Source organism: Symphalangus syndactylus, chromosome 18 (assembly GCF_028878055.3).
Source record: "Symphalangus syndactylus isolate Jambi chromosome 18, NHGRI_mSymSyn1-v2.1_pri, whole genome shotgun sequence".
In the NCBI taxonomy this organism is placed as follows: domain Eukaryota; kingdom Metazoa; phylum Chordata; class Mammalia; order Primates; family Hylobatidae; genus Symphalangus; species Symphalangus syndactylus.
Genome location: NC_072440.2, coordinates 23,721,706 through 23,735,549, shown reverse-complemented (window position 1 = coordinate 23,735,549; position 13,844 = coordinate 23,721,706). Strand labels below are relative to the sequence as shown.

At 46.3% G+C, this 13,844-nt stretch overlaps 1 protein-coding gene across 1 annotated transcript in view; it reads right to left on the bottom strand.

The window, feature by feature from the left end:
* XYLT1 (xylosyltransferase 1) overlaps positions 1 to 13,844 on the bottom strand; it is a 371,514-nt gene that overhangs the window by 151,703 nt on the left and 205,967 nt on the right. The window contains exon 3 of the mRNA XM_055253692.2: positions 6,037 to 6,547. Coding sequence (XP_055109667.2) covers positions 6,037 to 6,547 — 511 coding nt within the window. The remainder of the gene's footprint in view (positions 1 to 6,036; positions 6,548 to 13,844) is intronic.

The window sequence follows — 13,844 nt, the reverse complement described above, 5'->3', positions numbered from 1 at the left end:
TCCATCTCCTCATTTAGCAAAGAAATAAAAGGACCACTGGGCTGAAGCTCAAATCCCTCCTAAGCAGAGGGAAATTCGGGTGTCATGGTTTCCAGAAAGGAAACACAATCCCCGTATGGGGTGTAATTACATCTTAGCTTTCTGCAGAAGAATAGTTTATGGCTTAAACGCTATTAATTGTAAGCTGTTTTGTTCCATGGGAAGTTGTTCATTGATAACTACCCAATTAGGGTTATTTTGCAATTAGTCTATTCACAGTAAATTTATTGCAAAAGGGGGAGTCTGTGGTGTAGCAAATTAAAGCGTCGCTGAGGCTGGGTGTGCAATGGCTTTTAAATGCCAGTCTTATTAACCAGCTTACAGGTCCTGGGAGGGTGTGCCATCCTGGACAGTGCAGTAAAGGCCTCAGGACAAACTCCGGTGAACTCACACTGCAAAGCCATCCGGAGATAACCTCAGCATGACCAGGAGAAGTGCAGGAACCCCTGTCCTAAGATGCTGAGGTTTTGATGTTTTTTGAACAACTGTGGAGCAGTCATAAAGCAAATAGGGATGCAATGTGCAATGTACATTAATACTACCAGGCACAGTTCTTAGCTGTGTACTAGGCCCTTGGAAACCCTCTAAGCTAAGTGTGATGATGCTCGTCTCCCCTTTACAGATGGAGAAACTGAGGCACAGAGAGGTCAAGCAACTTGCCCAAAGTCCTACAGCTTGTGCACGGGACATCTGGGATTCGGATCCAAGTGGTCTGGCTCCACCACCCCAGGCTCTTAACCATCGACAGCATCAGCCCCCCTTGTTTCCCAATAATGCCCTGCCTTCTCCCTTACAACTCACTCTCCTGGCACGAGAGAGAGAGAGAGAGAGCGCGAGCCTACAGGTGGAAGAACACCTCTGGGGCTTAACAATTTGAGATAAAGTGACCCTTTTGCCTCCCCAAGAGGGACAGGCTTATGGAAAAGGATGCAGGCTCTGTAACTTGAGTTCCAATACCAGTTCTGTCACCTGCTGGCCATGTGTTTCTGGCCAAGGACTCCCCTTCCTTGAGCCTCAATTTCCTCACTGACAAAAAGGGTTCGCAAAAGACTTAGCATGTAGGGCTGGTGTGGGGACACGGTGTGACAAGGCAGTGTTACATATATTAGCACAGGTGACCCTTGAACAACACAGGTTTGAACTATACGGGTCCATTTATAAACAGATTTTCTTCCCTCCTGCCATCCCTGAGATTCAATAATACCAACCTCTCCTCCTCCTCCTTCTTTTCCTCAACTCAACATAAAGACAAGGATGAAGGCCTTTATGATGATCCACTTCCACTTAATGAGCAGTAAATATACTTTCTCTTCCTTATGATTTTCTTAACTTCTTTTTTCTAGCTTACTTACGTTTATTTATTTGTTTATAATTTTTTTTTGACACAGAGTCTCGCTCTGTTTCCTAGGCTGGAGTGCAATGGCATAATCTCAGCTCACTGCAGCCTCCACCTCCCGAACTTAAGCGATTCTCCTGCCTCAGCCTCCCGAGTAGCTGGGATTACAGGCATGCACCACCCCACCCGGCTAATTTTTGTATTTTCAGCAGAGACAGGGTTTTACCAAGTTGCCCACGCTGGTCTTGAACTGATGACCTCGGGTGATCCACCCGCCTTGGCCTCCCAAAGTGCTGGGATTACAGGCATGAGCCACCGTGCCTGGCCTAGCTTACTTTATTATAAGAATACAGTATATAATGCAAGTAACATATAAAATATGTGTTTATCAACTGTTTATGTTACCAGTTAGCGAAAAGTCAACATAGGCTATTATCAGTTAAGGTTTTGGGGGAGTCAAAAGTTGTGCTCTATTTTTTGACTGCAAGGAGGTTGGCACCCCTAACCCCAGAATTCTTCAAGGGTCAACTATAGATAGTAATAGCATTTTGCAGAGATAAGGAAACTAACGCCCAAGGGCCAAATCCGACCCATGGCCTATTCTTTCTTTTTCCTTTTTTTCTTTTTCTTTTCCTTTTCTTTCTTTCTTTTTTTTTTTTTTTTTTTTTTTTTTTGAGATGGAGTCTTGCTCTGTCGCCCAGACTGGAGGGCAGTGGCACGATCTCAGCTCACTGCAACCTCTGCCTGTTGGGTTCAAGCAACTCTCCTGCCTCAGCCTCCAGAGTAGCTGAGATTACAGGTGCACACCACCATGCCCAGCTAATTTTTTTGTATTTTTAGTGGAGACGAAGTTTCGCCATGTTTGCCAGGCTGGTCTCGAACTCCTGACCTCAAATGACCTGCCTGCCTCGGTCTCCCAAAGTGCTAGGATTACAGGCATGAACCACCATGCCCAGCCAGCCTATTTTTAAAAGTTAGGTTTAATGGGAACATAGTGCATTTGTGTATGTGTAGTCTCTGGCTGCTTCTGCCTTATGACGGATGGCAGACTTGAATGGCTGTGACAAAGACTGGCCCCCAAATCTTCAAATACTTAAGATCTGGCCCTTCACAGAACAAATGTGCTGTCCCTGATATACAGAAGGAGCTCAATATTACATTCATGGAATGGCATTCAACTCAGGCCTCCAAAACTTCTCCGCCAGGCACAGGTTAACAAAAGATTCTGGAAACGTTGCACTCCACTTAATTATTGCTACACTCTATGTGCCAAATCTAATCAAGAATATAGACAGGAACCACCTGGACCACTTAGACAAGGGTGAAACTGCAAGGCAGAAAGGAAGCTTTTCTTTCTAAATCTTTCTATTTAAAAGTATCGTGTAGGCCAGGCACTGTGGCTCATGCCTGTAATCCTAGCACTTTGGGAGGCCGAGGTGTGTGGATCATTTGAGGTCAGGAGTTTGAGACCAACGTGGCCAACATGGTGAAACCCCATCTCTACTAAAAATACAAAAATTATCCAGGCGTGGTGGCAGGCACCTATAATCTCAGCTACTTGGGAGGCTGAGGCAGGAGAATCACTTGAACCTGAGAGTTGAAGGTTGCAGTGATCTAAGATGGCACCACTGCACTCCAGGCTGGGCAACAGAGCGAGACTGTCTCAAAAAAACAAAACAAAACAGATATAAAACAAAAATACTGCATAGACACATGCTTGCTACTAGAAACTAAAATAATATTGATGCACTTGTTAAAGTTGTCCCTGCTGCCACCCTGTCCCTGCAAATGCGGGCCATAAGGAAGGTTTGCTGTCCATCCATCCAGCCCTCTTTCTGTGCACTTAGTGTATGTGGCCACCTCCTATTTGATCTAAATCCTCTATTCTGTGACCAGTGGTAAACACAGAGGCACATATTTAAAATGAAAAACACCTCTAATGAACTGGGTGACCTGGCATAAGTCTCTTCACCTCTATGAGCCTCATGTTCTTATCTGTCCAGGGAAACGAATGAAGAGTTCTCACTGGGTGTGGTGGCTCACGCCTGTAATCCCAGCACTTTGGGAGGCCGAGGCGGGTGGATCACTAGGTCAGGAGTTCAAGACCAGCCTGGTCAAGATGGTGAAACCCTATCTCTACTAAAAATACAAAAACTAGCTGGGTGTGATGGCGGGCACCTGTAATCCCAGCTACTCAGGAGGCTGAGGCAGGGAACTGCTTGAACCTTGGAGGTGGAGGTTGCAGTGAGCCAAGATCATGCCACTGCACCACAGCCTGGGTGACAGAGCGAAACTCCGTCTCAAAAAAAAAAAAAGAGTAGCGAATGAAGAGTTCTCTAAGAGGTCTTTCTAGTCTACTTTTCTGAGGGAGCCATCCTCTTGCTGCACTTCCTTTCTGCATCAAGAGAGTTGGGCGAATTGAGCATTTGCCTTCTCAGGACACCAGGCAAAGCCTTGCATGACTCCTGGATGCATCAATGCTGGCGGAACAGAAAGCTCTACCTCCCCAATTCTGCAGCTGGCTTGATTCTCTAACTTTATGCCTTGACACTGAACAGCACCTCAGTGGATCCTTTCCAGCTGCATCTGTTGACCCTGACACCTCCCCAAACTCCATCTAGCTCGACTCTGACATGCCCCCAACCCCATCAGAGCCCCCAGAGCTCTCTGTTGCCTCCTTGCTGGCCTCCATGCTCATTTAAGGGTCTTTTCCCTTCAGAGATAACAAAAGCAGGGGTTGGTATTTGGATTTAGAAGCAACAACGGGGTATTGTGAACCTCTGGCCACTTTGTGAGGGACAGCTGGGCTGGCCTTGCAGTGTGGCCCAATGAGAAGGAGGGATGGCCAGGAGTAAAGAGTGAAGTAGGCTCCCAGGGAAGGTGGAGCAAAAAGACCCCTAGAATGCAAGCTGCTCCCTGGACAGATAAGAAATCTAGGCCCTGAGAGCAGAAAGGACTCTCCCTATTAGCTGGTAGCTGAGCTTGAATGAAATCCACACCCGTTTATTTCAAATGCATTCCTCTCTGTTTGTTGCTGGTGGCACCATCTCTTCGTGGGAAGGTGCCTTTTGGATGCTGTCCGCCCTCTCTCCACAGAAAAAACCACTGAGCAAACGAATTCACAAACATTTTGAGAAGATCTTCTCCAAGGAGAAAAGTAAAATTTAAGAGTGTTCCCAGAGGCTGGATTATCGTAAGCTATGGTGGCAGGGGCTAGTGGGAGGGAAGGGGGCATGCCCTAAACAACAATGACCACGAGTCAATAACCAGCGACCATGTGGCTGGGTGATGGTACCTTGCGGTTCTCTCTACTCTGAGTGGATCCGAAATTTCCTGCCATAACAGTAAGCTTGTAAGATCACTTAAGGGCCATGTGACCTTGGGAGAGGGATTTTACATCTCTCATCTGAAAAAAATTGGGCTCATGACATCAGCATCAGCCTCAGAGAGTGGTGGATGTGATAAACAAATTGACTGCACAGAGCCTGGTGCGGTGTCCAGCACACAGCGAAACCTCAGCAGCCACCTGTGGCTGCTGTCATTCCCCTTCCAAGGGCACTAGAGAAGGCGAAAATCACCACCAAGAAATACACATCAATGGCACGATTACACATGCGCTAGTGAAACTGGACTTCCCGTCTTCAGATGGCCCCTCCACTCTGCCTGTGAATTTCTGGATCAGAGCTCGGATCCCTCCTTGTGCCTCAGCAAGAGAGCTGGTTTATCACCAGGTCATCAGCACATAGAAGAGTGCCAGTGAGGGGACAGAGGGAGGGGAAAAGGAAAGAGCAAGGAAATGTGGAAGGAAGGAAGGTAGGAAGGAAGGAAGGAAGGAAGGAAAGTAGTAAAGAATGAAGGAAGGAAAAGAAGAAAGGAGGGAGGGAGGAGAGAAAAATTAGGAAAGAAGAGGGAAGAAAGCAGGAAGGAATGCAGAAGGGAAGAAAGAAAATAGGAAGAAAAGAGGAAAGGAGAGAGAAAGAAAACTAAAATAAGGAAGAGAGGAAATAGGAAAGAAGGAAGGGGGAAGAGAGGAAAATAAGGAAGGGAATGAGAAGAGAGAAGGAAGAAAAGGAAAGGGAGAAACAAAGGAAGAAAATGAGGAAGGAAGGGAGGAGGAAGGGAGGAAAAAGGGAGAAAAAAATAAAGGAATGGGAAGGAAAGAAAGAGGGAAACAGGAAACACATGAGGAAGAAAAAGAAGGAAGAGAAGAGGGAAAGAAACTTTCGATGAAGGAAAATGGAAAGTTACAGAGCCTCTAAAGTTAATACAACCAATTAGAAACCTCTCAAATCATAAACAATTACAATAATATTCATGTCAATTCTAATCCCAATATTCTACTGAAAGAGAAACCAAACCATATCAATACAGCTCCCTTGGCTCCTGCAAACGTCACATCAGCTCCCGTAATTTCATCCTTTGCCATAAAGGCAATGGGTTAAAGCACCTACAAAAGGTAATGTGATTTTGCAAAATTTTTCTGATACAAGACTTCAACATTCAGGGACTACTAGAACACATCAGATCTTGTGTGCTCATCTGGGGTTTGGAAAACAGGGCAGCCTTTCTCAGAAGGTCTGAGAAGGTGAGCAGAATGGGGCTGGGCAGGAGGAGGAAGTGGCCAGGAGATCCCTCTCTGAGCCAATGGGGCTGGAACTTACCCTCAAGGGGGCAGAACCGAGTCACCTTCTCAGGCATCAGCAGCCCTAACTTGTGGCGGCAATAGGTCTCCCCAATCTCCTGGCGGCAGTGCTTGGACTTAGCACGGGACAGGGCAGAGATGGCCTCCTTGCCCGAGATGTCACACTCGGGGGGCTGGTCATACTTGGTCTCGGGGGAGCTACCCCCAGTTTTCCTGGCATGAGGCAGTCTGGACACATCCTTCCCGTGGCTGCTGTTGGCTGCAGCTCTGTCCCCGGGAGGCAGCACCTCACCGGGGCCTTTCCCAGGGAATGTATGTCCTTTTCCTTTCTCCTGCTGTTCCAGCTTCCTTTTCAAAAGCTCCTTCTGTCTACTCGGTGCCTTCTTCGCCAACTCAGGCTGGCGTTTCTGCTTTTGAGTCCTGGGTGCGAAGTTGCTGTTGTCGACATTCTCAAAGTCTTTGGGGACAGAGTTCTCGTTGTTGCTGTCTGTTCGCACTTTCTCTTTTGGCCGATGAGAAAAGTAGCCATCCTGGAGAAGAGGGGAGAGAAACAGAAGAGAAACTTGACTGAGAGATCATGCTAAGCAGACTGGCCTTTGAAGCGTGAGTCATACGGATGTGGAAGCCGGGGCCATAGTTTCACATCCTACTTTTGCTACTGGTTTAACCTCTGGTAAGATGTCTCTCTCTGGACCTCAGTTTCCCCATCTGGAAATATGAGATGTTCCAACCAGAAACCAAGGCTTTTTCAAGCTCCAAAGTGCCATGACTACGATTCTCAATGCTTCTTATTAACCACACCTTTTCAAGTCAGTTTCTTTCCTTGACTGTCTTTGCCACTGGGTAACAAACATTTTGCTCCAGCGTCCCGTTTAAATTCCAGCTGTAAGTGCTGTGATGGTTTACTTAAGGGCTGGAAATGATATAATAAAGTTATAAAGGGAAAAATATTGGTAGGATATTATATAAATTCCATGGCCTTTAGGACATGCTTATATATTTATGCCCATAAGAGAAATCAGATCGAGCCATTGTAAATTCTGTGGAAAAGAAACCAGCAGCAATTTTTTTTTTTTTAGAGGAATGCAGCCCTACATAAAATTTATGTAGAATAAACTTTACACTAAGTCCTGGAGCAATGCAAACTTGTGCCACTCTTGAGCTTGAGTTTGGCTCTACATGTGTGTACATGGAACAGAAGTGATGAAGTCACTTGGGGTCAAGACAAAGATCAGAAGTCATTCTGGAGACCATGCATGGCATGGATGTTTCCAGAAGGGCTGGACCCCAAACTCGCCTCAAATGCATCATTCAACTAATGCCCCAAATTGTTTCTGCAACATGTTGCTTCTGCTTAAAGCTCATTCCCAAGGCCTTAATCTGAAAGCATATCCAGTGTCCTACAACATGGCCCCTGACCTCTGAAGTCACAGAGAACAGTAATGGCTCCATATAGCTGCCTTGTTGCTATGGAAACACAGGGGCAATGGGCAGCATCCCTGCTAGTCTTCCTTTTAAGGAGGGCTGAAACATGCGTCTTACCAGTTCCCAAGGAAAAAGGTGTCGGGGCCTGAACGGCGGAGCTGCAGGGGTACCCGAGAGCAGCTGATCTCAGCAAGGCTCCCACCCCAGCAGGTCAGCAAACAACTGCCTGTGTTTTTTATCAATAAAGTTTTATTGGAACACAGCCACACCTGTCCATTTGTGTATTGTCTATGGCTGCTTTCCTGACACAATAGCAGAGTGAATAGTTGCAATAGAAACTGTCTGGTCTGAAAAGCCTAAAATATTTCTATCCAGCCTTTTAAGAAAATGTATGCAGACCCTTGCTCTGCTGGAGTGTGAGTTAAAAGGCTTCCTCCTCTGGGACTGGGTTAGTTGCTTCTGTCCTCACCATCCATATACGGCTTAGTGATGGCCTGGAGAAGAAGGTGCCCCTAAGACCGGGCGTGGTGGCTCACGCCTGTAATCCCAGTACTTTGGGAGGCCGAGGCAGGCGGATCACTTGAGGTCAGGAGTTTGAGACCAGCCTGGCCAACATGGTAAAACCCCATCTCCACTAATAATACAAAAAAAAAAAAAAAAAAAATAGCTAGGGGTGGTGGTGCACACCTGTAAGTCGCAGCTAACTCAGAAATCTGAGGCAGGAGAATTGCTTGAACCTGGGAGGCGGAGGTTGCAATGAGCTGAGATTGCACCAATGTATTCCAGCCTGTGGGGAGAGTGAAACTGTCTCAAAAAAAAAAAAAAAAAAAGATGCCCCTCTAGCCTCTGCTCCATTGCTTCTAGCAGTAAGCATGAATTTCTCCTATTTGTTGGAGGCTCTGACACTAAGACACCTTGTGGCCATTCTGTAAGCTGAGTACTGCTATGACTTTCATTTTGCAGATGGGTAACTAAGCACCCATGAACAAACGACTTGCCCAGGGTCACCCAGCTAGTTGGTGGTGATGCTGGAATTCAAACCAGGCAGATCACAGACCCCACACTCTGGGCTACCAGGGACACTACCCATTTCCAAGAAATTGTATGATCCTTATTACACCCATCACCCAAAACCCTTAAGCACTGCAAGCTGACACTAAACCACAAGATCTGGCCCTCCCACCCAGCTAAATGAATCTGCTATAGGTGTGTGACCTCCAAATTGCAATCTTCAGGCTGGCTAGTGGCCTATTGTGTTGCAGGAAGTCATAGGGAGACAGTAAGCAGCAGCCACGAAGCACGTGGAGTTTGAGGATGCGGGAGCTGGGAAGTAACAAGGTAGGAAGAAGGAAAAAGAACCAAGAAAAAAACAGCTGACCAGCCCATATTGGGTCACAGAGCGGCTACTGGTTGTACACAGGAACTGCTTTTATATCCTGATCTATAAATGAAGGCCTTCTGCTTCTGGTCTTTCTTATTCTCTCACAGATACCTACAAAAAATCCCCTTCAGTGGGTACCTGGAGTACCTCTTTATTCTTGTAACCTAAACAAAACCTGTTGATGTTCCTCTTTTCCCTTTTTTTCTATCCAGAGGCCCTTGAAGAGTCCCAAGCAGCCTCTCAGGCGCATTTTCTGAGCTCTTACCACGAGCCAGGCACCACAGTAAGTTATTCACAGGTATTACTTATAGGGTATTGACAACTGGATGTATTTACCTTGCCATTTTATAGAACGAGGAGCCAACGCTTGTTGTGATACATTCTTCAATATGGATCACGTGCTAGGTGCCATGCTAAGCCCTTAGATGCAGTACCTCACTTAACTCCTGGAAATAATTTCCAACGTAGGCACTGCTGTTCGCCCACCTTACAGAAAAGGGTGGAAAATAAGGTTGGGGATATTGAGTAATTTGCACAAATTCATGTTGGGGAGGCAGTGAACTTGCATCTGCCTGATTCTAAAACCTGCTATTGTATCACGCCTCTTGTGTTTTGCTGAGAGGTAAATCAAGAAGCATTCAGTTCCCCTGCAGTGGAATGGGTATCACCGTCTTTGCTCATAGTAGCGTCTGTCGGGATGGAGCTGATGGGGCAAGGGTGGCATTCAATAAAGCTATGAAAAATCATTTCTGTGCCATTCCTTCTAGGCACATGTTAGGATTGTATGTCCCTATCCCTTGCACTTTAGGCACAGAGAGGAAACATGCTACGGCCAAGACCAGTGACTGGAACCCATAATGTGTCATTCCCTGGATACCACAATATCCAGCCACACTCCTGCTGGTGGAGGTCATGCATCCCTAGTGAGCCCATGTGGAGTGGAGACTCCACCAACCCTCAGTGTGCAGAAATTGACCCCTGCTGCTTTGAGTCACTGAGATTTGGGGGATCTGTGTTACTGTAGCATGGTCTAACTCATCCTGATTAATCCAGGAGCTAACCTGATCTCCTTTCTTCCTTTGAGCTGAGTCAGGTATAGGAGCCAATTTTTTTTTCCCTCCAACAGACAGAAAAATCCATTGACGACTCCCATGCTCCAAGAACATAAATTTAAATTCTGTCCCTAAGCCCATTTTCTAGAAGTTTCTAGAAATGTCTAAAGGGCAGGGAGTAAGCCAGAAGAGCTACTGTCCTGATGGACATCTTTATTTTCTCTCTTCAGACATATCCTAAGTGTCATTCTGGGGCCCTTCTCTTTCCTTGTTATCAGCAAGGTTCCCTGCCACACAACAGAAAACCTCCACAAACCCCCATTTCAAAAGCTCCTGTTCTCCATCACTTTCTGGCTGAACTTCGCCAAGCAAAACCAGACAGAAAACACTGCGATCATCTCCCTCCACCCCCCACGGCCAATGAAGCTAATCTGACAATCAGAGAATGGCCAATTCCTCTGGCTAATGTGTAATATCAGAAAGAGGCACCACCATTGATTCTAATGGGACTCATGATTAATACCTGCTCTCCACTCAAGAGAGGCCACCACAATGGCGATGATTAGCTTGTGGTGGCCCTGGGAACTTCTGCCTGGCCCCACATGCTACTCAGCTGCCATGGGAACCCAAAAGATTTGAGTATAAGAGGGAAGGAAAGTATTCTGTCTTCTGGAACAAAAGGGCTCACAGACATTAGATCGCTTCCAGAAAAGTCAGAGACAGGCGCAGTCAGCGAGAATTGGAGGCCGGAGAATTCCTGTCCCTCAGAGTCATTGCCATTTTCTGCATTTTCTGTAGTGACTGCAGAGTTCTCTCTGGCTTCCCCCCTCCAATTCATTTTTTTCTTTTCTTTTTTGAGATGGAGTTTCACTCTTGTCGCCTAGGCTGGAGTGCAATGGCGTGATCTTGGCTCACTGCAACCTCCACCTCCCAGGTTCAAGTGATTCTCCTGCCTTAGTCTCCTGAGTAGCTGGGATTACAGGTGCCTGCCACCACGCCCAGCTAACTTTTGTATTTTTAGTAGAGACGGGTTTTCACCATGTTGGCCAGGCTCGTCTCGAACTCCTGACCTCAGGTGATCCACCCACATCGGCCTCCAAAAGTGCTGGGATTACTGTGATAAGAACACTTAACATGAGATCTACCCTCTGAACCAATTTTTAAGTGTGTATTATTGTTGACTATGCAACTATAGTCAACAATAGAGGACTATATGCAACATACAGCAAATTGTTGTATATTGTTGCATGTACTACTATATTGTTGGCTATAGTACTGCACAGCAGAGCTCTATGGCTTCTTCATTAGGCATGCATGATTGAGACGTTATACCTGTCCATCAGCAACTCCCCATGCTCCTCCCCATCCCCCAACCCCTGGCAACCACTATTTCACTCTCTCGTTCTAGGATTCTGACTATTTTCGATAGCTGATAGAAGCGGAATAAATACATGTACTATCTGTCCTTCTGTGACTGGTTTCTTTCAGTTAGCATAATGTCCTCAGAGTTCATCCATGTTGCTGTATGTTGCAGGATTTTCTTCTTTTTGAAGGGTAACATCCATTGTGTGTATATGCCACATTTTCTTTATCCAGCCATCCAAGGATGGACGTGACATATCACTTCATGTTCCCCCTAACTCTTCATCTGACTGCCAAGGGGCAAACAGATTTTGGCTTTTCTGTCCTTTCTGTGGAGACTCGAGATCCAGAAAGCCAAACCCAGGATCCCTCCCCTTCACAAAACCAATCTTGGGAGGTCTCCAGGCAGACCCATAAAAAACAACCACCAAGGCCGGGCGCGGTGGCTCACGCTTGTAATCCCAGCACTTTGGGAGGCCGAGGCGGGCGGATCACGAGGTCAGGAGATGGAGACCACGGTGAAATCCCGTCTCTACTAAAAATACAAATTAGCCGGGCGTGGTGGCGGATGCCTGTAGTCCCAGCTACTCGGAGAGGCTGAGGCAGGAGAATGGCGTGAACCCGGGAGGTGGAGCTTGCAGTGAGCCGAGATTGCGCCACTGCACTCCAGCCTGGGCGACAGAGCGAGACTCTGTCTCAAAAAAAAAAAACAACCATCATATGCCCAGCACCCAAGTGGCCCATGCTCTGTGTCCTTTGAATCTTCTTGAAAACTCACCGAAACAGACAGTATTAGTCCTCCTGAAGAGGAGGAAACTAATGCAGAGAGAGGTTAAATAACTTGACCGAGGCCACACTGCTAGTAATGAAGTGACTCAAACTCTCTGTGTCTCAGTTTCCTCATTTAAAACATTGGGATCATAACCCCTTGGTATCCATGGGGACGATAATAATATCCACCTCAGGCCGGGCGCGGTGGCTCACACCTGTAATCCCAGCACTTTGGGAGGCTGAGGCGGTCGGATCATGAGGTCAGGAGATCGAGACTATCCTGGCTAACACTGTGAAACCCCGTCTCTACTAAAAACACAAAAAATTAGCTGGGTGTAGTGGCACACACCTGTAGTCCCAGCTACTCAGGAGGCTGAGGCAGGAGAATCGCTTGAACCCAGGAGATAGAGGTGGCAGTGAGCCGAGATCGTGTCACTGCACTGCAGCCTGGGTGACAGAGCGAGACTCTGTCTCAAAACAAACAAACAACACCTCACCTCTTGGGTAATTCAGTGAGGAAGAGTGTATGTAAAACTGCTAGAACATGCACACCACACAAAGTTGGAAGAAGAATGAGCAGTAAACCAGACCAGGGAACCCTACCAATTAACACTCTCTCTCCCCTGACAGTCTTCGCCTAGAGGGCAGATGGGTTATTATTTCACAATTGTGATCAACTGGCATCATCTTCTAGATCTACTCTTAATCAATCCAACTCTCTCACCTTGAGTTATTTATGCTAATGCAACCCTTTGACTTACTTTATTTTAATGTACTTATTACAATGATTGCACATTCAAATGTTTGCGTGCAAGCTCCAAAAGTCTAATTGTTCTGCTGTTGCCTTACCTCTAAGCTGCTGCTAGAATCCATTTTTATTCTGGAGAATTAATTAAATGCAATAATGTCCTCCATTCCTATTCAACCTTGGGCATGTTTAGAGCCAATTTCAATCAGGTAGAAATATGCTAAACATAATATGGCTCCGAGAGGCAGGTTACCTGACCCACACTGCTGTTGCGAAGACACGTGGGTCTGTTTCCATTTTTCCCAGGTTCTCTTGGTTCAGGATGAATCTATACTTAGTCTACTGAATCCTGGCCCCTTGCTCCCATTTCTGAGGGGTGGAGGTGGATTGCTGTGATTTTTCAACTATCCACCTTTGCTCTTATTGTTTATGTATAAAGAGCACCAGGTAGGGATGGAGAAGACCTGGGTACTATTATTGCATTAGCCGATGTCCAATTTTCTTATCTGTAAAATGATGTGTACTGAATGTGTGTTACTAACCATTCTGAGTTAGTCTTTAATCGATATATTCAATGAACAAAATTCCGCCACTTCAGCTCATTAAAACAATTCGATGGACCTTAAGAGACCAGGAACTGAGGACAAAATGGAAGCTTCAAAGGGTATCCCGTCTCCTCCCAGCCCTGTCCCTCTATTATCGTCTATAGTAGCACACTGAGATTCAGAGGTCTGGACTCAGGAAGAAGTGAGTTTGATTCCTCCCTTCTCCATTTGCTGGGGTTCTTCAAGCTGGGACAGAACATTTCTCCTCTCTTTGCCTCAGTTTCCTCATCCATCCCAGGGAGCCGAAGATGGCACCTAACCTCCCAGGGACTGAATCTATCAAGCATGGAAGATAGTGCCTGACACGCCCAAAGTGCTTAAGAAACATGTGTGTCTTAGGTTCTGTTCCAAGCCTGTTGCACATACTAACTTATTTAATCTCCATGATGAGCTGATAAAGAAGATGCTATATTTTCTACCCATTTTTCAGATTGGAACATTAAGGTTCAGGAAGGTTAAATGACTAAATCCACACACTTAGGA